The sequence below is a fragment of the Prosopis cineraria genome, unplaced genomic scaffold, assembly GCF_029017545.1.
Source record: "Prosopis cineraria cultivar Desert tree isolate PC_DT_omini unplaced genomic scaffold, ASM2901754v1 PC13, whole genome shotgun sequence".
NCBI classification, from domain to species: Eukaryota; Viridiplantae; Streptophyta; class Magnoliopsida; order Fabales; family Fabaceae; genus Prosopis; species Prosopis cineraria.
This window is the reverse complement of record NW_026555344.1, coordinates 58,883-82,679: the sequence shown is the minus strand read 5'-3', so window position 1 is coordinate 82,679 and position 23,797 is coordinate 58,883. Positions and strand designations below refer to the sequence as shown.

At 31.9% G+C, this 23,797-nt stretch overlaps 1 protein-coding gene across 1 annotated transcript; it reads right to left on the bottom strand.

Annotated features, from left to right (window-relative positions):
- Window positions 1–18,368: 18,368 nt before the first annotated feature.
- LOC129290887 (uncharacterized) lies at window positions 18,369–19,186 on the bottom strand. The gene is made up of 2 exons (XM_054927953.1): window positions 19,163–19,186; window positions 18,369–18,812 (listed from the first exon to the last, which is right to left on the bottom strand). Exons 1-2 carry the CDS (start codon window positions 19,184–19,186, stop codon window positions 18,369–18,371), a joined length of 468 nt encoding a protein of 155 aa, XP_054783928.1.
- Between the last annotated feature and the right edge of the window lie 4,611 nt (window positions 19,187–23,797).

Below are 23,797 nucleotides of genomic sequence, written 5' to 3'. Positions count from 1 at the left end.
TAATATTGAAACTGACAAGTCAAAAGGCAACAAGTATCAATAAAGTGAAATTGGCGTGTTTCAAAGCACGCCTGTGCTAGTGAAAGAATCCACAATTTGAAATTTCTCATCCTCTTCGAGCCAAAATTATTTCACACCCTCATCTTTCTCCGAGCAGAGTCTAGTTTCTGGTTTCCTCTTAAGTGATCCCATTCTCTCACTCTCTTTCTTTTTCAGGTGTCGTATCTTCAACAAGTGAGGCTAGGAAAATCTTTTCACACTTGCAAGTCATCGGAGATACAAGTGACTTTCGTCTCCTCTACCTTGTCTTTCCTCCTTCCTTTTTTTCTTATATGTTGTTATCATCACTTTCCTTTCTTTTCATCCCCTTCCTTTCATCCATCCATATTGTTCATGTCTTTCCTTTTTATTTTGATTGCTGGTTTTTTTAATAAAAGGAAAATTTCCCAACAACCCGGGGTGAATCAATAGCTAATGGGTTAGCCGATTTTTGCCGGGTTAATTTTAGATTGAGCGAGCTAAATTGAGTTGCTTCAGTCCCAATTCACTTCCTTAACCAAACCAACTAAAGGATCGGTTCGTCGGTTTACCGGGCTAACTGGTTGGTTCAGTCTGGGTTTACATATCATGCTCTCCAGTCTCCTTTATTTTTAAGCTCCTAATGAAGTAGTAGCATGAAATCTAGTTTTGGATGTCTTTGTGACTGTTAAGTAGCTAGCGGCCCTTTTAGTACTCACCTATCTTAGTGCAAATTTAGTCATTACTCAGCCTAAAAATAGATGGCTTTGATAAAGGAATGATATTTCTCCCAATTCAGCGATGTACGAGAAAATTAAAAATAATGCTTTTTTTTATTTAAAAATGTAAGATATTTTTAACTAAATCTCACTTTTTTAATAAAATAGTTAATCGTCTTCAAACCAATCCTAAATCTCACTTTTCAATAAAGTAGTTAATTGTTTTCAAACCAACCCTATTTTTTCTTATTTATCCATATTTAATAAATATTTTACCTTAAAATAAATATAAAGTGATTTATTTAATATGGGCACTTTAAAAAAAAAGATAATAATTATATTTTAAAGATTAAAAATGCCTTATATTTTTTAATAGAGAGAGTACTCTTTTTATATTAAATTAGAATATATTTTTAGATAAAATCTCATATACTAATAAATTTCATTAAATATACTTAATAACTTGATTTTTTCAAAATAAAAATATAGGCTTTTAAAAATACTTTTCATTTAATATATTAAAAAGAAAGACAAACTAAGATGAAAGAGAGAAAAAGAGATAGGATAATATTAGAATAATTTTATTTAATAAAAATTTAATTTTGGGACATCCAATCTCCTCAAAAATATCTTATAATAATGTGAAATGGAGGGAGTATATTTTATAGATAATGATTTTTTTTTATTTTAAAAATTTTCTCAATTATTAATTTAGTCCTTTAAATTTAAGTTTTGTAAATTTGATCTTTTAAATTTATCTTAATTATTGATTTTGTCCTTGTTATTCAAAAATAAGGTAATACTATTAAAATGTACTTATACGAACATTAGGATATTGATGTAATAACATAGATGAATGAAAAGAAGTTTAATTATTTGGGTAGGATAAAATGACTCAAAAATTTTAAAATATAAAAACAAAATATAGTTAACTGGTTATATTAATAAAAACCAAAGTGATTTAAAGGTTGATTTATTTTCATTTAGCTATATATACATGTCAAGCAATCAGCATACTTTACATATTTAAGATTAATTTAAAAGTCAATTTGTATTTTAAAATTTAAAAAATTAATGGGATAATTTTAAAAAATGTAAGGAACAAAATTGAAAAATAAAAGTATCCTATACATATTAAAGCATTCAAAAAATTTATTTTCTTGTAAATTTTTTTTTGAGTCTTCACCCAAAATATTAACATATCACCAATAGAAGATTTTAAATTAATATTGCATATTAAAAATATAAATGATTTATTCTATTTTACAGTTTTTAAATGAAGTATAGTTTAGATGACAACGTGATTAATATTATTTGATATTTACAATACTTGAATTTTAAATTAGGGTTATTGTAATTATTTCACAAAAGATATTAATTGTGGGTTCCAAATATTTGAGAAAAATTATCACATTTCACAGGATTTTATTATCATTTACATATTTTTAGAGTACCTATTTTAATTCCTTGTAATAACTTTTATTTTGAAAATAATCATCAAATCATTGATATAGATATTTTTAGCTATATTTGTGGGATTAATTCATCCATCCCACAATTAATTCATCTATCCTACAATTAATTCAATCCCACTGTTCCAATCTATTATTAAAATCGAAATTTCAAAACTGATGGATTTCTTTTGACAAAAAAATTGATGGATTGCTTCCTATTTTTTCAAAAGCATTTATTAATAGTTTTTTTAATTTATGACTTTCTTTAGCAAAACGTATGAGATACGTTCCATCTTCACTAAATGCATGATTTAGTTTTCTATTAGTTAAAAGTGAGTAATTTATCAAAAGTTTATTATATTTGACAAAAGTCAATTGAATAAAAATAAGTTGTTATAACAAAATTTATATTTTGGATACTTTTATCCAAAAGTCAGTTTAATGAATTAAAAAATATTTAGATTATATATATTAAAATATTTTTTAATATATACTTACAAAAAGATATTAATTTATGATAATTTATAATTTTTGTTATAAAATTATAATATATTAAAAATATTTAAAAATGTGATAAAAAATTTAAATAAAAAATTTGATAAGCTAAATAATAAGAATAAAAAAAGTTTGATATATTGTAAAAACTTTTAAAGGTTAGTATGAAAATTATATTTTCAAATGTACATTTTTAAATGCCAAAAGCATCCCTAATCAGGATTGAGCAAAAGTCCATTTGAGTTATATAAAATGTCAACCAAATTGAAACTAAAAATAAAGCAAACACTAGCAAAAATGAAAATGCGCTTTCAATCACTCAGGATATTGTAGAAAGTATTTTTAGTAGGTATCAATAACAGGCCATAAGTTCACTCCCTACCCCCGAGGCTTTCTTTTCTTCCTCATGTTTCTTCACTCCCGAGGCTTCATCTTCTTCCCTGTTTTTGTCTCTTGCCTTTGCTTGCATCTTGTTCTTTCTTTCTTTGCTTCGGTTGCTGTTTCCACCTCCCTGATGAAGGATGGCAATGAAGATTGGAGAGGAGATTATAAGTCAAGATCAAAGTGAGAAGAATAATTTCTGTCTTGTGCAAAAGAGTATGAATCCCTTGTTCTTCATTTTTATTGTGCATTTGGTTAAGCTTTGTCGTCATCTTTCTCCTTCATCCTTCTCTACGGTTTCAAAAAATTGGTTTTCTTCCTGTCTCACTATCTCTAAAAAAATTTCCACCTTTGATTTCTCCCTTTGAAGCACTCAGGCATCTTAACATCTCTGTCATCATTTTCAATCTCTGCCTTTTCTCTTTCTCTTTCTCTTTCACTCTGACATAGCTATCTCTTTGAGAATGAAACGCCGTTGCTTCTCTTCACCATGGCCTCATAGAACTTTGCTCCCTTAGATTTGCTCTTCAAATTCTACGGTGCTTCAGATCTATTAGTCTCTTGCCCATGTATTTTGTTAAGGATGGAGCAACTAATAATGTTGACTGGATTTTTTGCCTTATTTTTTTATTTTCTTTTCATCATCATCATTTTTTTTAATTTTTTATCAATTTATTGATGCTTTGTAAATTTTTCAAGAATATTTTCTGTAATTACATAGTGCTGATTTTTGTAGAGATAATATTTTGTAAATTAATAGATAGATGGTGTTAGGTTTGTTTTTTGGAATCATTTTTTTTCCCTCTCGTTCTTGATTATGATTTTGGTTGCTATCTTCTTGATTGTGATTTTCCTTTTCTTTTCTTTTTTCTTCTGAGCTCATTTTATTTTATGAAAATATTTACATGTTAATTTTAACTGATGGAACATTTGTTTATGATATTGCTATTAATTTGATTTTGATTTTGGTTTGGCCCTTACTTAAAGTTTGGCTTTGACTTTATTTCTTTAATCAGTGAGGGTAAAAAAGGAAAATTATTGTTCATTCTACTGTTGATCTACGCTACAGTAATCCGACGGATTTTACAGAAGATTCCACCTCTTTGTTCCCCTTGATGCATGTCATGTTCAAATTAAGACAATATTGGATTTGAAACCTATAACTAATAATAAGAAAAGTATGGAAGAGAAAATGCTATGTTTGATAGCCTTTATCAAAATCTGATAATACAGCTAACAGGGCATGACGGGGGATCTGCATTATTCTCTGAATAAAAATATTTTCCAACTAACTGACTTAATAATGTTACTTTATTTATTAATCAGCTCTGCCGTGAATGTCATTGTCGAGCTGCATCAGTCTACTTAATCCTCCGTTACAAAGGTCAAAGACCGTTTAAACTACACTGGATAAAAGCTACTAGTGTAGTTGATGAGAGCTAAAACGACAAAAACCTTGACTTCAATTTCTTCCGCGTGAAATTGTGAACTCAAACTGTCCAGGCCCTCGAATTAAAGCACATTAAAAGTTTGAATATTACGAGTTACAACATCCAGATAAAAATCTTAAAACTAGAATTATTCACAAAGATTAAATTAAGCTACCATTAAAATTTTAAATCATTATTATTAAACTAAATGGTGGGCCTCATGACTTGGAGAACCTCATTTAACAAATCACATTGTCCATCACATGCGAACAATTCATCTTCTCGTAGATTTAATATTGACAAATTTATAACTCCAAGTCTCTAATTTTTTTAATTACAGATTTAGTTTTTCAACTTAACTTATTAAAACTCAATTTCAATAATTTAATAAATTTAAAATTATAAGGATTGAAGTTTTCTGAATTAAAAACTATATAGATTAAGTTGTTTTGAGTCAAAAAGTTATGGAAAATGAGTTGTTTTAAGTTAAAGTTTATGGATTGAAATTGAATCAATAATTAAGAGAAGATTTGAGGACAAAATTATATTTTTCCTTTACTATAGTCATACATTTAGATCATAGACAATATAATTTCAAATAATTATTGTAATATTTTTTTTCCAAAAATATAATTGTTTTCGTTTGCTTGAAAAAATTATGGATTTTTGTTGTTGTGAGAAATAAACATAAATTTTAAAATTATTAACACGAAGAGTAATTTAATTCATGAATTTTTCATGTTTTGATTCATGAATTTTTCATGTTTCCAAGATGAGTGGAAATGGAGCGAAAGGGATGGCCAAAAAAAAAAAAAAGGGGTGGGGGAGACGTATTACTATCAAAGGGTAGTATGATAATTTTGGATTAGCCACTTGACTTTCTGTAGCTTCTCAAGAGGAATCTGAGCGCGTGTCGAAATTCGACAGAAAATAAAGAAAGCATGAAGGTCGACATAGGTAGACCTGTCTCTCTCTTCGCCCCTCCTTCATCTTCTCTTTTCATCATGAGGTTAAAATTCATTTTTATCACTAATTAAAACATTCAGTATTTTATACTTTATTTTAATTTATTTTTATTCTTAAATTTTTAAAACTGAATATTTTTACCCTCCCAAGTTAAGGTTAATTTTGATCGTTAAATATTTTTTGTTGACTAAAAACATCTAGTTAGCATCCACCTCAGCAAATGACTCAAATTTTTAAAAAATTATAATATTTTTTAGTTGAACCCTGATTTTAATGATTATAAAAATAGAGAAGATTGTTTTTGCATATAAGAGTCATTGGCTAATTTAAGGGAATTAAGTAGTTATGTGTAAAATTCTATAGCTTTCTTGGTCCTATTCTATTCTTCTATCTTTGAAATAATTATTTGAATTCTTTCCTACCCTAAATCGGTTTAGCTTGAATTACTCTTATTTAAATCTATTGTTGAACTAATTCTTGAACATATTTGTATATGTCAATCCTAGCAATATATCTTCATCCTCCAATATAACTTCTTTCTACGCGAATATCTTTGGACCCGAATGTCTTCGGTGTTTGTGCACTCATCATTCCTATTGGTATATATGAATATCTACCAGTATATTTGTTTCCTATCTAAAGGATATTACTTTTGCCGAAATGTCTTAGGCTCTTCTCGCTACATGAGTCTTACTTGTATATCCCTATTCCTACCAGTGTGTCTTAATTCTACCTAAACGTTCAACTTCTACCCAAATATCTTCCTTTGCTCTTAGCCTTTTGTATTCTTGTCTTTTCGACTAGTATATCAAAGACTTACCAAAATACTTTCTTCCTACCCAATTGTCTCTCATCCTTCGAGGAGAAATCTCTTTCAATCACCATCTTTTATGTGAAGACCTTCCCCTATAACTCTATCATACTGGTTTGTATTTTCTTTTTTTCTCTCTTTCCCTAGTCACTCATACTCATACCAATATATACACATTCCTATTGGTACATCTTTAAAGAATTATCATCTGTTTTTTGCTTCCAAAACAAAGTACTTTAAAACCCTTTCAATCTCAATTCTTTTCTGCTTCTTTGTGTTGTGCTCACCCTTTTATCTTTTATAGTATTTTTAAACACAACTAAGCATTAGATTAACTGCTATCTCAACCTTTGATTAATTCTTTCTACCAATATATCTTTGCTCTATTGGTATTACTCTATTTTAACTTTTGTCAGAACATTTAATGCATATAGCCAATAACACGTAAACCTGCTGGAAAAAGCATTATTTCATTGCCTTAAACTATGAAAATCTTAAAGGAAACAAAAAAAAAAGTACTCAATGGAAAATATATGAGTCTAACGGATCTATTTCAAGAATTGACTACAAGTAGGACTCATTTATGAAGCAAAAGCGTAGAAGTTAATTGAGCTAACTACTCACATTTACTCTCTAACAACTTTTTATTATTGCATTCAATATTCTGAGTACTTCATTGATTATATATTCACTCTGAAAGAAAGTTTTATTATAGTAGTAATTCATATTGAATTCACTCTATTCTTTATATTTCTCATCTGAGATAGACTTACTTAAGTTTAGAGAGCATAAGAGGATTTAAGATCACCTTTATAAGGGGAAGAGTTACTAACTCGAGGAAGAATTTGAATTATATTGTTGTAACTAAGAGCCTAGATTGATTTTGGTAGAGTTAGTAAAGAATCTCAAATGTATCTTGAGAATTGGACGTAGGCTCAAGTGGTTAGAGCTAAACCAGGATAAAGACTCTGTGCAAAGCTTCTCTTCCCTTCACTTAGCTCTATTTGGTGATATCATTCCTTCCTTATAATTTTATCTGCTTAATTCATCTTAAATTTTAATTAGCCTAATTCACCTCTCTTTCAGTGGATTTTACACTTTCTCTACTTTGCCTTAGCAACATATAAGCATAAAAACATGAATGGGAAAAAATTTAAACCAGAAAGGCAAGAGCATCTCATCACTGATAAAGAGGAAAAAGAACAAATCTTACCCAAAATCAATAAATCTAAGCAAAAACATCATCTGATACTAACCATGAACCATAAATCATAATCAAACGTGAGCAAAAATCCACAAACCAATCTATCCAAATAGAAAAATCTAAATAAAAAAGAAATAAAAAACCAGAACAAATCGAGAAAAATCTAAGAAAAAAAAATCCTTGAATAGATGAAAACCCAAGTATCGATAAAGAAGAAGAAGGAGGATGCCAAGCTGAAGCGATTGGATGAAGTTGAAGATGGCATAAGGAGGAGAGAAACCCATATTTATAGAAGAAGCTTGAACTCATATTAAATGGGTTAGTGGATAGGTCGAATCACCTCATGAGTGCCATAAAGGCTGATGTAGGGCTTATCAGTGGCAACGTCTTTGGTGGTAAGGATGATGGTGATGGAGTCAATATTGAAATGAGAGAAAAGGGGTGCAAACCTATAAGGTCGAGGGCTTTACAGCAGAGCAAGCAAGCTTTAAAAGTGGGGCTATAAGCTTCAATGGCTACCTAAAACCAAAAACTCAAAAATCAAAAATAATGGAAAATCTAGAAAGGATGGTGCATATACCTTGGGAGAAAAGCTCTAGTAAAAGTGGAAACTCCTTAGAGAACATATGAATTTTTTGACGTTCTTCTTCTAATGCTTTAATGTATTCTTGCCATTTTTTGACACTGCATTTTTTAAATCTTTTTTTAGAGAAAATGAGTGCGAATGACACATGGAGGCTGAGCAAACTAGTGGCTACCAACTGTGCAAATTTTTAGGCCCCACTTATCTCACTTAACATCCATTAGAATCAATTTAATGATAGGATATTGGATGATTCATTTCTAAAAACTTAAGGATAAGAATAAACTAAAGTAAAATATAGGATACTCAATGTTCCTAAAGGTACTCCTCATGGGCGTAAATAGACTTTAACCCTTTATCTTTCACCACCTTTGTCTAATAGGGTTGCATAAACAGGACATGACCTTACCCTTACTTGAAGTTTGGTCCTTTTTATGGAAAGGACTGGGGCAGGCAACTTGTGGTTTGATCTTGTCTTGGCATAACTCGAAACTGAATAGGATTGAACCTATCTAATAGAACTACTAGACTAGCCCCAGTCTAGTCCAATATTTCAATTTGTTTTTCCTTTCCTTTTTCTTTATCAGAGGTAATAATTTATTTTAACTTGATAAACTCAATTAAAATAATAAAATTACTTGTAGTCATATAAAATTTATTACAACAATAAGGGGTATAAATCCATAAAAATCTCTAATAAAAGGTATTTTAGTTACAATACCAAGTATTTAAATTAAACAAACTTCAACAACATGTCTAAAGTTTAGTAAAAGGAGAAGATTAAAACTAGTCAATGCAAAAATTTTGCTCAATATCTATGACTCCACAAAAAATTTTGCTCAATATCACTTAACATTTTTACATGATATGTTTTAATATGGAAAGTTGAAATTCCTATTTGTCATTATGTAACATGTTTTATAAAAGCACATTTGAGGCTATAGTGCTTGTTAAACTATGATGTGATGATAAAACAAATAAAATCATATGTTTTGTCATAAAAATGAGAAATTTAGAATGGATACTTGATAAGACACCCGAGGGATTCAAAAGGGGGGAAGTCATGGTCTGAGAGTGAGAGTAATAATCATTGGCTTGGCTGCTCCTCATATTTGATAAGCTTAGATAGCCCATTCATATGGATGGAGCATTATTTATTTTTGGATTAAGGGTCATTTTTAGAGTTGGGAATAAGGGTTAGGCTTGCAAGTTTTATTTAAATAAAGGTTTGGACTTGAAAAATGAAAGGTTTTAAAGGTAATCGGGCTTTTGGGCCCAGCCCTAATAAGCCTTAAAAAAATAGGCTCAAGTTCGAGCGGCCCTCTAAGCCCTGTTATCTTTTTTTTTGGCAATCTATGTAAAAATGTTGCTTAGAGAAAAAAATCTAAGGCTTAAACTTCTCTAATTTTTGATTTAACTCTCACTCTCTCAGCCTGAAGATTGAAGATTTCACAGTCACTCATCTTTTCTCCTATCAGCTATCGCTTATCTCTGCCTCACTCGGCATCTTTGCTCTCTCGTTAGCTATCGATGATCCTTGCCTCGTCTTCTGATCTTCACCTCACTTAAAGTCACTCAACTCTCCCTCTGGCATCTGCTTGTATTATCACTCCTCATGTCTATCACATTTGCTCTCCCTCATGCCTCTCACAATCTGCTTTCCACTCGTAGCTGTTGTCTTGCCGTGGGTGCTAGGTAGTCGATACTTTGATCTTTAATTGTCTTAAATGGGTGCTCTGGTTCTCACCAAGTTTAACTAAAGTAATTATTTTTTTGGCCAGCTTAATTACCTTGATTTATTTTATGTTTAATTTTAAAACATTTTAATTAAATTATAATATTAATTTTTAAATTTTTTGTAACCAGACTTATAGGCCCGACCCTAGGCCCTTTACATAAAGGTTGGGCCTCAAGATTTAGAGGAATTTTGGGAAATCAAGCTTCAGGGCCTGAACTCTTAAGGGTCGGGCCCACCCATTTCCTAACTCTTATCATTTTTGTCCCTGAACTATATGTGAAAAGTCATAAATGCCTCTAAACTCAACTATAGGTTAGTTTTATCCCTCAACTTTAAAAATTCCCTTCGTCATTACCTTGACATTAAAAACATTTAACGTCCATTAGCCATTAGTAGTCTTACTATTTTTTAATATTTTTATTAGGTTAAGGGTCAATTTTACCCCTCAACTTCTATTTGAAAGGTCATTTTTGCCCCTCAATTGAAATATTTTATAATAAAAATATATTAAAAAATATAATATAGGGCTCACTAACGGTTAACTAATAATGAGCAAATGACAAGGTGATGAGGAAGTGAATCTTTAAAGTTAAGGGACATAATTGGCCCATAGTTGAGTTTAGGGGCATTTGTGACCTTTCGTATATAGTTTAGGGATAAAAATGACCTTTAACCCTTTATTTTATAGCTCATGGTTTTAGTCAAAAGATATAAGGAGGATATATGGTTGGTTCGATCATGCATACTATTCAACTGTCATATGGTTACTAAGCTTATCGCAAGTCATGATATTTGGTTATGCCATTGTCGCATGGTTAATATTATTATGGCAATGTGTTTTGTTATATTTGATTGAGCTATTGTCATATATTGTTAGTATTGTGGCAATGTGCCTTGTGAAAAAATGAGGATAGAATAATAATGTGATGATTTATACAAATTGACATGAGATATTTGTGAAATTGTGAAATATGTGATTGTGTGCCTTGAATATGCTTTGTTTTCAAAAATGTCAATTAATATGCAATTGCATAGAATAACAGAATCTTGGTTATTGAGTAGTTGCACTCACCCCTTTCTCTTAACATTCTACAGGCTCTAGCTCAAGTGTTGCAAAGGAAAAAGCTCTGAAGATTTAGGAATTGAATCTTGTTCCTATTGTAAATCCTTCCAATTTATATTATAATGTGTAATTTATGATGATAATGCAAACTAAGTTCATGTTTTAATTCTTTACTTGTGCCTTATGATTTACATGGTAAAATTTATTGTATTTTGGATCCTTGAAGTGATTGTGTAAGTTTGAGTAAGCTTTCTATAGAGCTAAAATTTTTGTGCAAGTGTTGAATTGAGTTAGAATTACCATTTGAGCAATGAATACCATGTTTTATGTAATACTGGATCTCCCTTAACTATTTTGATAATAAGGGGTTGAAACTTGAGAATGACATATATGAGTTACATTATGCATATTGTGTGTTGCATTAGGTAGTTTCAAGTTCAATGAGTGTGGTGTAGGTGTTAGTAGTAGCTTTCAACACATGTGTAGGGTTTTAGACACCTTTATGTAGTGAAAAGTTGAGAAAATGTGTTTGATTGTCTAACTTCCTTGTGAAATATAATTTGGGACACACTTGTCTAGTGAAAAGAGCTTATAGTAGACACTTAGATTAATTGGATATCAGATAGAAAAATCAGACATGATATAAGTTTGCCCTTTACTGTCAAACTATGCAATGTGTCGGGGCACGAGCCACAGCAAGGGACATGCCGCAGTGCATCTCTTTGTATAGTCCCACTTGTTGTTCTTTAACTAATTTTGAATCTTTTGATCACCAAATGATATCCTATGCTTTTATAGTTAACTTAAACTCTAGTTTAAACTAATTGACATCTTTAAAATAATTTTGAATGGGTTTGAAGTTGGAATCCTAATTTATGAAAGAAATGCTTGATTTCAAAAATATTTTGAGAATGATTATCTATATTAAGGTCATTCGTCTAGGGTAATCCTATAATTACCTACGAGTTTGTAAAAAAGATGTGGATTAGTAAAGGTGACCTTACATTTCCTACTATAGGCTTCTTTTATTTTTTTTATATATGTATAATATTTCAATGATATTGCCAACTAAGAGTTTATTTTGGTTATACTTGCACTATTGGCATGCATTATTGGGTTGGTTACATTTTGGGCCTTAAAGTCATTGTTTTATGATGGGTTTATTTTATCAGGGCTGAAATACTAGTGCAAGTATACTTATAATTGTATAGATGCAAATGAATGATTATTTTAAAATATGAAATGTTAAGAACCTTCCCCTATTATTTTTAAAATTTAGGAATTGAGGGTTAAAAATATTTTATATATATATATATATATGAGATATGATTGCTATGGTGTATTGCATAAGTTACCTTATGTTTGTAGAGTGTGGTCTAGGTGTTTAGGTGTACTTTTGATACATTGGTTGGGTTTAAAACACTTTAATTGTTTTTAAGTGTGAAAAGTGATTTAAACACATTTGGGTGTCTAACTTTTTAATATGTGATAATTTAAGAATGAGACATGTGCCATTAGCTAGTTCATGGAAAGAGTTTTTTGTGAACACCTAAATTGCCTTGATCAGACATCGGACAGAGAATTAGGGCATGCTAAAAATTTGATGCTAGTGCTGTCTAATGGCACAATGAGGGTTTGCCATAGTGGATGCCTCAGCATGTGGGTTCTAGATATTTTCAACTTATTTCTAAATGTTTTAAATACTTCATGGTATCTTATGCTTCTACAATTGTTTATACTTTAATTTATATTAGTTTATTTAGTTTTGAAAGTATTTTAACTAATAAAACTTAGGATGCCATTTCTCTCTCTTATATATTTAAAGATTGAAGAATGATATTTAACTTAGAATGATTTTAAAATATTGGTCTAGCCATAGTGGTTTTTCTCTTTTAGTATAGTGAGTTTCTTTTAATTGTAGTGAAGTTGTCTTTAAATGAAATATGGTAATCCATTTAGGTTAATTCCATGATTATCATAATGGTTTTGACTAAGCAGTCGGGGTAATAAGGATGATCTTACAGGATGTGCTCTCAGGTCATAACGATCGTAACTGTGACATAAAGGGTGATCATCTTTAAGGTTGAGCATCCTTGGAAGTAGGGTGTGCTCTCAAGTCACAATTATCCACGATTGAGTCCTTTACTAGAGATAATCAATCATAGTTGAGGACAACAATGACAAATCTAGGTAATTAGCTTTAACCACAAGTGGATGTGTTTTATAATATGCATAACTATCCACGATTGAAACCACAAAACTACATGTAAATGGCTAATACATGTAGAAAATAGGAGAAATTAGGAGGAAATAGGTAATGGGAGCTTGCTTCTCTTTTCTAGGGCATAAGTTTATTGAGGCTTTGGGAGGATTTAAGGCTTTTAATAACTAAGGTAAGTCTTTTCTAACATTCCCCCTCCTGTCTAGCTAGTTTTTGAGTTAAGGTTTATAATGGGAGGTTGATTTTTAGACCTTAAGGCTTTGGGTCTTAACCTATTGACTTAAATAAAATTAATGGGAGTTGTTTAAGTTATTTAAACCTAGGTTTGATTGTTTTTTAGCGTCATAGAGCTTATGCTTTCATTAATGGCAAATTTGGTTGTTAAAGTGTTATTAATGGTATTGTGCAAGGTTGTTGGAAGCCATTAATGGTTATAGATAAGTTTAATGAAGTTAGTTGGAACCAATGGGAGTTAATACACCTAATGGTTGAGATTAAACTCATGGATTTGGAATTTGGGTGATTAAAGTATTGAAAATAGGAAGTTGGAAGTATGTTTATAATGATATTAATGGTGATTGGTATGATTAATTATAAATTAATTGTATTGTGCACCATTCAAGCCTGAAAAGCTTTAAAAGTGAGTTGTATTTGAGGGATAACCTTTGATCTTTCAAGGGTTTAAGGTAATTGGGTAAAATCTAATTAGTGCATTTGTTTGTTGATTGATTGTAAAGTTTTAGAAACTTGATTTAAATATGTGAAAATCACTTTTCATAATTATTATGATATAAATTATGCTTGGAAATGTCTAAATGCAAGTATGCCATTTGAAATTGATGGTTGAAGTGATTTTGAATAAAGTGAGATTTAATAGGATTTTTATGTTGATAATATAGATAAGTAATGTAATAAATGTATGATGTGGTTTTTAAATGTGAAAGTTTATATTTAATTTCCTAAATAAGTTGAAACAACATGAGATTGTGTGATGGAGTGATGATTATGTGGCATGTGATAATGTGTAACATCCACAAATTCTAGAACTAGAATTTAAGGATTAAATAGGGGTAAATTGATAAATTAGAGCATTTATTGAATTATTATTGGTATTTCTAGACCACTGATGGGTTTGTTAGATCATTGGATAGCTTTAAAAGTGGATTAGAATGGAGTTTAGGCCAACTAGGCCTAAAAGCAAGACCAAATTTTGAGTTGGACTTGCTATGCCATCTACTGCGGTAGATGCACCACGCATAGTGGCGGAGGAGATAGATTTTAATTAAATTTATCACAAGAACAATGTGAAAATAGAAGGGAAAAAGAGGGAAACTAGAGAGGTGATAAAGAGGGAGCTTTTGACTATTAAGGTTTCAATCTTTAGCATCTTTAAAAGCTTTTTTAAAGCTAGATACACATTTTAGTAAGCTTACAAGCTCTCCTTCCTCTTCTCATTTCAAATTTTTTGAAGTTTTGGGTAAGGTTGGATGATGATTTCAACCTTCCTTAAGTTTGTATCAAACTTATTGAGTTCATTGAAATTACTAAGAGTTAATTTAAGTTTTTGTACCAGTGTTTAATGATTTTATGATAATTTAGAAGTTTAGGCTAAGGTTGGATGAATCCTAAGCTTAATTTGGAAGTTTAAGAATAATGTGGGTTGTGATATAGTATTGTCCAAGTTTATGGTTGTTAAATGGGGCTAATGTAATGTGGTTGGAGTTATGGTTAGGCTAATGATAAATTTTGCAAAGTGTAGATAGCAAATTTATAGCGTAAAAGTAAGTATACCAAAGTTGTGAATTGATGATTAGCATTTAATTTTATAGATTAATTGTTGTTCAGACCATTGAGCTAGTGGAGCTAGAGGTGTAGTGAATTGCCATGGGCAACCTTTTTTGTAAAAAAATGTTTGAGGTTACCGAATGATATAATCCATGTATTTTCTTGTTTGGATGATTATGGATTTTGTGAAAAGTTATTTTACTATTTTGCTATGTAATGTACAAGTATAAGTGTATGTTTGTGATTTTGGAATCCTATATGCAGTGGGTATAATTTCAAAGGTTTATTATAAATATATATAAATATATGTCATTGTAAAAATAGTTATTAGATACTTGAGTAATACTAGTTTATGGTCTTGAGTAATGTATTATAGAATTAAATTTATGTGTTTGAGATTGGTGCATAACTTACTTTAGTATATATGTTCACATGATCATATTGTGAGAGGATAGAAGGTCACCTTAGGGGAGGATAGTTGTAAATTCATATCGTACCTATTAGTACCTTGGGTGGCCTCGATACTCAATTTTACTTGTTTGGAAGTTTCAGTACTGCTATTGAGATAGATTAGGCATATGACACCCCAATTATTCAAAAGGAGGGAATTTATAGTTTGAAAATAGGTAAAGGCACCTTTAGCCGGGCTACCTCCTATAATTGATAAGTTTGGATTAGTCTAGTCATATAAACTTAGTTTTATTAAATTATTAGCCCATAGAGGATATAAAGTGAAAGTGAATGATTATGCATTGTATGGATGAGAAATTTTCTGGTGGTCTTTACTAATTGTATATTTATATTACCACTTTATATGCTCATTTACTTTCCTAACTTGTTTGTAGATAGATTAATTTTTTTTTTTACTGAGACATTATACTCATTCCCTTAATTATAATTTTACAGGTAAAAGCTCCGCTAGAGGGCAAAGGAAAGGAAGAAGTTGCAAAGGAATATGAGTGTTATTAGTTTTATAGCCTCTTCTTTTAGTTGTAATTAACAAATATATATATATATATATATGAGATTGACATTGCCAACTTAGAATATATATGCATTCTTTTGGTTGCACTTGCTTGAAATTTATGATATTATTTTTGGTATATTTTACCCTAAAATGACATGAATGTTATGAAAATTATTGTAAATGGCCAAAATACTAATGCAAGTGCGAGTATTACTTTGATTATATACTTGTTATTGGCCATTATGATGTAAGATGAAATTTATGCCAATGCACCATGATTAACGTGGAATTGAGATTTTGATGTCTATATTGTGTTTAAGATGTTTGTGTGAGTATTTATCTATTCAGTCAAGTCTATTTGGCCCACATTAGTGAGCTTGAGTGGACCTTAGGCTATGGCACTTAGTTTATGGTTTTAGGCACCCTTGCTCTTAGTTTAAAAACAAAATGTGGCTTTTTTGCACCTGGGTATCCATTTTGTTTTGAAACTAGTGTTAACAGTTAGGTGGCTAAATTAGCTACATGTGGATACTTGAATCACTTTGATCGAATGTTAAACGATGAAACAGTGTACTCTAGAAGTTAGCTCTGGAATGCTATCATGACATAGCTAGTGCACTGCGGTGCAGGGTAAGTAAATCTTGGCATGTGGTACAAAGAGGGGAACTAACCCTTATGCGTCATCCACTTTAAAAAAATGAGTGTTGTGTCATCTTTTATTTGTTTTCTTAATTTCCATAGTTCTATGACTTCTTAATTAAATAATTTAGCTAATTTTGAGCTCAAATAATTTTTAAAAAAGGTTTCTTTTAGATCCCAATCTTTCAACTATTTTCTTTTAACTTTTAGCTTTTAACCCTTTACATTATGGTAACTTAATATTAGGATTTATCTAATCCTAATTACCATAATAGAATGTTGTATGGTATGTTTTAAAATGTTAAGGTAAACATTACATTATGCAATAAGAATTATGTGGTGTGATAAATGTGGTTGAAATATATGGTATATTAAATACCTTGAGCTTGATGTAATAAATAATGACATGCTATGTGTGTACTAAGCATATTTGTTGCATTATTATGATTCGTGAGAGTTCACCTTGAAAGAGGACTAGTCATATATAATATACATGGTAAAGTCACCATTTAGAGCTCAATAGCTAGTCTATTCACATCTTACTTATTTGTCAAGGGACTGTCCCACTATTTCTTGAGAACATAGCCTTAATTTATCTCTACTTGTTCCCCAATGAGACTAGTTTAGGGTTACAGCACCCCACTTGTTCACTGAGGGGGAACCGATCATTCAGTTGTATTTATATTGATTTTACTTGGCTTACACCACTTAATCAAAGAACTTATTGGAGCAGCGAATAATATGGATATTGTCTTAGCCTAAATGGCACAGAAACCAGATGAAAACAAACAATTCCTATTCTTTCAAGTCTGCCTCTTTCACAGCCACAAGGGTCCTATTTATAGTCCTAGAATTCATGAAACTGAACCATACAAATTTAAAGGGGGGTTACAAAAATTAAGGGGATGTTACAAAGAGTTTATTATGCTCTATTATGTGTGTCTCTCGTTTCTGCTTCATTATGTGTGTGCCTTTCGTTTCAGCTCGTTTCTGCTCTTTTCGTTTCATCCTCCTCGGGTTAGGAAGAACTCGCCCTCGAGTCAAATTCATCATCTTCATCAACGTACGGAGATAAATCAGCAACATTGAAGGTGGCAGATACACCATAAGAACCAGGTAATTCCACCTTGTAAGCATTGTTGTTGATCCTTTGTACTATCTTGAATGGACCATCAGCTCTTGGGGACAACTTGGTGTTTGGCTGTTTAGGAAATCGTTCCTTTCGTAGATGTATCCAAACCAAGTCTCCTACCTTAAAAGTCTGCTGTCTTCGATGCTTGTCACGTTGAGCTTTGTATCTCAAATTTTGCTTTTGGATTCGCTCGCGGACTTGCTTATGTAACTTCTTAATTTCCTTAGCCCTTTGGTCAGCATCAGAGCTATATTGCTGCTTATCAAATGAAGGGGTCAAGTCTAGTGGACTAAGGGGACGAGTGCCATAAACAACTTCAAACGGACACTTCCCAGTTACTTGGTTAATAGAGTTATTATAAGCAAACTCAACTTGAGCAAGAATAAGATCCCATTGCTTCAAATTTTTCCCCACAAAACTGCGAAGAAGATCACCAAGAATCCTATTTATAGCTTCAGTTTGACCGTCTCTTTGGGGATGACTAGCACTGCTAAACTGGAGCTTAATTCCCATCTTCTTCCATAACGTCCGCCAAAAGTGGCTAAGAAACTTCACATCACGGTCAGAAGTGATAGTTTTAGGAATGCCATGAAGACGCACAATCTCCTTAAAGTACAAGTCTACTACTTGAACAACATCGTTGGTCTTCTAGCATGGGATGAAATGGGCCATTTTTGAGAAACGATCCACAACTACCATGATAGAATCTTTTTGCCTTTGAGTCCGTGGTAAACCCAGAACAAAATCCATAGTTATATCTTCCTAAGGTGCTTTTGGAATTGGCAGAGGCATGTATAGTCCAGTATTTTGACCCTTGGATTTAGCCAAGTGACAAATTCTGCATCTCTGCATATGCCTGTTGACATCCTGTTCAAGTTGAGGCCAGTAAAAGTTCTCCTTCACTAGGTTAATTGTCTTATCTCGTCTAAAATATCCAGCTAATCCACCATCATATGCTTCCCAAATTATGGCTTCTCTCAAGGAACCCTGTGGAATATAAAGGGTTTTACCTCGAAATAAAAACCCATCGTGTCTATAGAACTGGTGGAAAGGTTGGTTTATAGTTGCTTCCCACACTCCTTGGAAATCAGGATCATCCTGATACAACTCTTTAACAAGGTCAAATCCAACAACATTGTTTTGCAGTGTTGCAAGTAGCACATGGCGACGACTAAGGGCATCAGCTACGGAATTCAAAGTTCCAGCCTTATGTTTGATAAGGAATGGATAAGACTGTAAGAGTTCACTCTAACGAGCATGTTTGTGACTGATCTTCTGCTGGGAATTTAAATACTTGAGAGCTTCATGATCAGAAAAAAGTATGAACTCTTTATTCAAGAGATAATGACCCTCTATTTTTTGAAATTCCATTTTAAACCCTAACCTTTCCTAAAATTACACTTTTTCCCCTTGATTTTACCTGAATTCCATTTTAACCCCTATATTTTCCATAAATTTCAATTTGACCTCATAATTCTTCAAGAATCTCTTTTTTACCCCCTAAACTGTCCAAAATTCCCATTTTGCCCCTAACATTTCAAAAAAATCTCACTTACCCCTATATCCTTCAAAGTTTCCATCTGCACCCCAATCTTTCCTAGATCCCTAGCCTTGAACACCTATCTAAAATGCCTCCAAGACGTAGACATGTGCACGAGGTTGAGATGGAAGAGATGAGACGTAGGATTCGAGAGTTGGAAGCCACTGTGGAATTGCAAGGAACTCTGTTATACAACAACAGAGAAAACTTAGAGGGAGATTCGGGAAGCAGCAGTTCGTCATCCACCGACAAACGCCGCCGTCCACGACAACAACAATTTTGCCCTAATGATATCAAGGTCGAAATTCCTAAATTCAAGGGAAGACTCCAGCTAGACGAGTTTGTAGATTGGCTGCAAATTGTTGAACGAGTATTTGAATACAAGTAGATTTCAAATGCGCAGAAAGTCAAAATTGTCGCCCTCAAAGTCAAGAAACATGCTTCTATTTAGTGGGAAAACCTCATACGGAAGTGAGAACGTGAGGGAAAGCGCAAGATTGAGACCTAAGAGAAAATAAAATGCCAGCTCACCAGGAAATTTCTACTAGATCATTACCACCAGGATAATTTTATCCAGTTGTAAAATCTTCGACAGAGATCTTTATTTGTAGAAGAATATACTAAAGAGTTTGAACAACTCATGATGAAGTGTGATATTCAGGGGAAGGAGGAGCAAATAATAGCCCGGTACCTTACAGGCTTAAACACAGATATCAATCGTCCAGTCCAACTTCAACAATATTAGACCTTGGATGATGTCATCCGTCTGGCCATGCGTGTTGAGAAGCAGATGCCCAAGAGATCCACTTTCCAACCTTCATCCTCTAGGAGTTATCCAGAAGGCCGTAAGGCAAAATTTTAACAGACCAAGCCCTCAAGCAAGCCACAACCTATTGCTATACGCAAACCACCATCCAATGCTGCCAAGGAATCTGGTTCTAAAGCAATCAAATGCTTTAAAAGCCAAGGATTTGGTCACATTGCTGTGGACTGTCCTACTCAAAGGGTTGTCACTATTCGGGAAGGATCAGAGTATGAAGCACTTGAAGAAGATGAGAAGGACATTGAGTTCTACGGCATTGATCCCGTATATGATGAGGAGGTCACACCTGCTGATCAAGGAGAAGCATTGGTGCTTAGACGAAGTTTGTATACAACAGTGAAGCTCATTTGTTGAGTTGGTGAAGCTTGTAAGGTTGCGGATGATCTTGTGTTGGCAACTTCAATTTCTCTACCATGTAGTCAGATACTATATTTTCACAGCTTCCACTGTCAATGATGACATTACAAACTTTTCCTTAGGCCATGCAACGAGTGTGAAAAATGTTACAGAAAGATTTAGGGCAAAAATGTAATTTATAAAAATTTAGCTGACTGGGTACAGTGACGTGGCAACTATGACACGTGGCAGAAAACTACTGGGCTGACCTGTCGTTGACTGGTCAGACAGATGACGTGGAAGCTGATGTCAGCGTCTTTAACATTCGGATGGCACGTGAGGCACATAGACTGGTGGCGAGGCAAGTGGTCTTTTGACGGTGGCGGGTGACGGCGCATGCTGTATTTTTCGGTGATGGAAAACCTCTTTTTCCACATTTTCAAACCTCTTGAGCACGATGGTGATGTTAGTTTTTTTAGAAAATGCCTGGATTGCAAAACGCGAAGACGTCAGGGACTCCTCCTCTGAATCTCTCTTCTCTCCGGCGTACTTTCTCAACTGTAACTTACTCTCTCGCTCTCTGGACTAGCTCTGATACCAAAATGGCACAGAAACCAGATGAAAATAAATAATTCCTATTCTTTCAAGTCTGCCTCTTTCACAGTCATAAGGGTCCTATTTATAGTCCTAGAATTCGTGAAACTGAACCATACAAATTTAAAGGGGGTTACAAAAATTAAGGGAAGGTTACAAAGAGTTTATTATGCTCTATTATGTGTGTCTCCCGTTTCTGCTTCATTATGTGTGTGCCTTTCGTTTCGGCTCATTTTTGCTCTTTTCGTTTCACTAAATAACATGGATATTATCTTAGCTGGGATAGATAAGGAGGATATAAGGGTGGTTATTGATCATATGTATCATTGATAGTTGTCACATGATTGATAAATTTGTGACAATTATCTTGCACACTATTGAATTGCAATTATATGAATAGTTATGACTTTGTGCTATAGTAATGTATGTATGTTTCTATATATTGCCCACTTTATATTTTCTATAATTAATTGACTTGAATAAGCCTGGATTAGAGTAACTTAGTTACTAAGTAGTTGTACTCACCTCTCTTCTTAATATTTTTCAAGCATTAACTCCAGTCAAGATAAAGGGAAAGCACTAGAGGTTTAGAAACTTAGTTTTCTATTACAGGCTTCTATATTTTGAATTATATGTGTTTAATATCACCAACTAGGAGTTTGTCTTTAGAAACCTAGGATATGTGATGTGATTAGAGTTATCTGGGCAAAGCCAAAATACTGGTGCAAGAGTGATTATAATTGCACGATGATTGAATGTTTATATTTTAAAAAATTATATGAAATGCCTTCCCCCATTGTTTTTTAGATTAAAGGGTTAAGGGTTGAAATTGTGATTTGTGTTTTAATATGATGTGGTGTGTTGCAAAGGTTGTTCTGAGTCTATTGAGTAGGGATTAGGTATTGGGTTGCCTTTTGGCACTTGGATTGGGTTTTGAACATCCGAGTTGTGTTTAAGTGTGGAAATGTGAATGGTTTGTGTTTGGGTGTATAACTCTTTGATATGAAATAATTTGAAAATGAGACTAATGTCATTAGCTATAGTTTACTGAATGAGCTTTTTGTGAATATTTGAATCTTCACAATCAAATGTCAGATAAAGATTTAGGGCACATTAGAATTTCAACCCGAGATTTGTCAAATTGATGGCTTTCGCTATCATTCAATGCACAATGCACACAACGCATGGCACAGGGAGCTTCTATCAAGGTGCATTTTCTTAACAGTGATGGATGGCTTGTTCTGTTAGGAAATAATGTTTTTGACCCGATTTTCAAAAATGTTTGCTTGTATAAATGGTATCTCATGCTTCGGTAAATGTTTTACACTGATTTAAACTTGTTTTGTTTGGGTTTAAAGTGTCTCAACTATTAAAATTTGGGATTCCATCTTTGTCTCTCTTATTGTTTTAAAAGATAAATTTGATTATTTGGCCTTTCAATAAGTTTTAATCTTAGTTTTGACACTTTTCTATTATTACAAGAATTATTTTGCCATAGTAGACATCTATTATAATTATTTTCTTTCTATTATAATAAATTCATTTAAAATGCAGTTAATTTATTATTGGTGAAATGGTATTCACTATTTAATTTGGGCTAATCCCATGATACCATGTTAGTTTTGGGTTAAATGTTGTAGTTATAAAGGTAAGATTACAATTATCCCTTTAAAAAAAAAAAAAAGAAACTCCCAACGTACCCCTACCCTCAATTGGACTCATAAAATGATAAAATATTTGTGGCCATTAAACAAATAATTTTATTTAATTGTATTATGCAAAATAATATATATTATAAATTTTTTTATAAAATTTGTTAATTTTGGAGAGTTATCGTTATCAATTATCTACAATAAAATTGTCAAAATTCAAAGAAAAATGTATCAGCCGTATCGAAAATAATTTCCATTTTAAAAAACATGTAAAATGATAATTTTTCAAAATTTAAATTGCAATTTATTAATATTCAAACAACACACGAGGTCATTGTCTAAAGATAATTTAAAAATACTATCGAAATCTGAAGTATAATTTTTCAATGTTGAAAAAACAAACTTATGAAAATTCAAAATAGGGAGAATGACTTAAAGTTCCAAAATAATAAATTTGTAATAGTTAGGTGTGAATACCGTATTTTATCCAAGTATTTTTTTAATTTAATAATAATAATAAAAAAATGAAAAATATAAAAATAAAATTTAATCCTTTTTAGGATTATATTTTTAAAATAAAAATTTAATTTAATAGAGAGGGCTTAATTTTATTTCAGATAATCTTTTTGGTTAGGATTTTATTTCTTTTAATTCATTAAAATAATCAAAAAAATATAAAAATAAAATTTAATCCTTTTTAGGATTATATTTTGACAAAATCAAAAAATATAATCTTGCTTAAATCTTTAAAAATCTCTCCTAAATTATCCCAATCATTCAAAATATTGGGAGTTAATTTTTGAGGGTTAACTTTTCTCTCATTAAATTTTATTTTTTATTAAAAAAATACATACATATATGCGTGTGTGTGTGTTAATTTCATTTAAAAAAATTAAAAGAAAAAAAAACGAAGGCTGGATGAAGCATTTCATCACAAGCCTTATGCGGAGCAGTAGATCTGATACACATACAAAAAGAAACACAGAAAGCAGACCCGCATGTGACTGAGAAGAATAGATAGCCATGCAAAGACACACACTCACACAAGCAGAAAAAACTAGACAACAGCAAAAGTAAAGCAAAAGTGTAGCATGCATGCAAAAAGCAGAAAAGCTAAGAAAGAGGGAAGAGATATAGAGAGCATGAAACACAGAACACAGCTGGACGGAAGAAAGAAGAAACCGAGAGTAAAAACAGAGCACAAAAAAACACAAAAGAAAAATAAATGTTGGACACGCACGCGAGC

Excerpts from the sequence above, each read along its gene's own strand:
- LOC129290887 (XM_054927953.1), bottom strand. The coding sequence starts at position 19,186 with ATGGAAACTTTGAAGGATATAGGG. Across the intron at positions 18,813-19,162 it reads AAACTTTGAAGGATATAGGG|GCTGGAACTTTGAATTCCGT; the intron begins GTAAGTGAGATT and ends ATCAAACATAAG.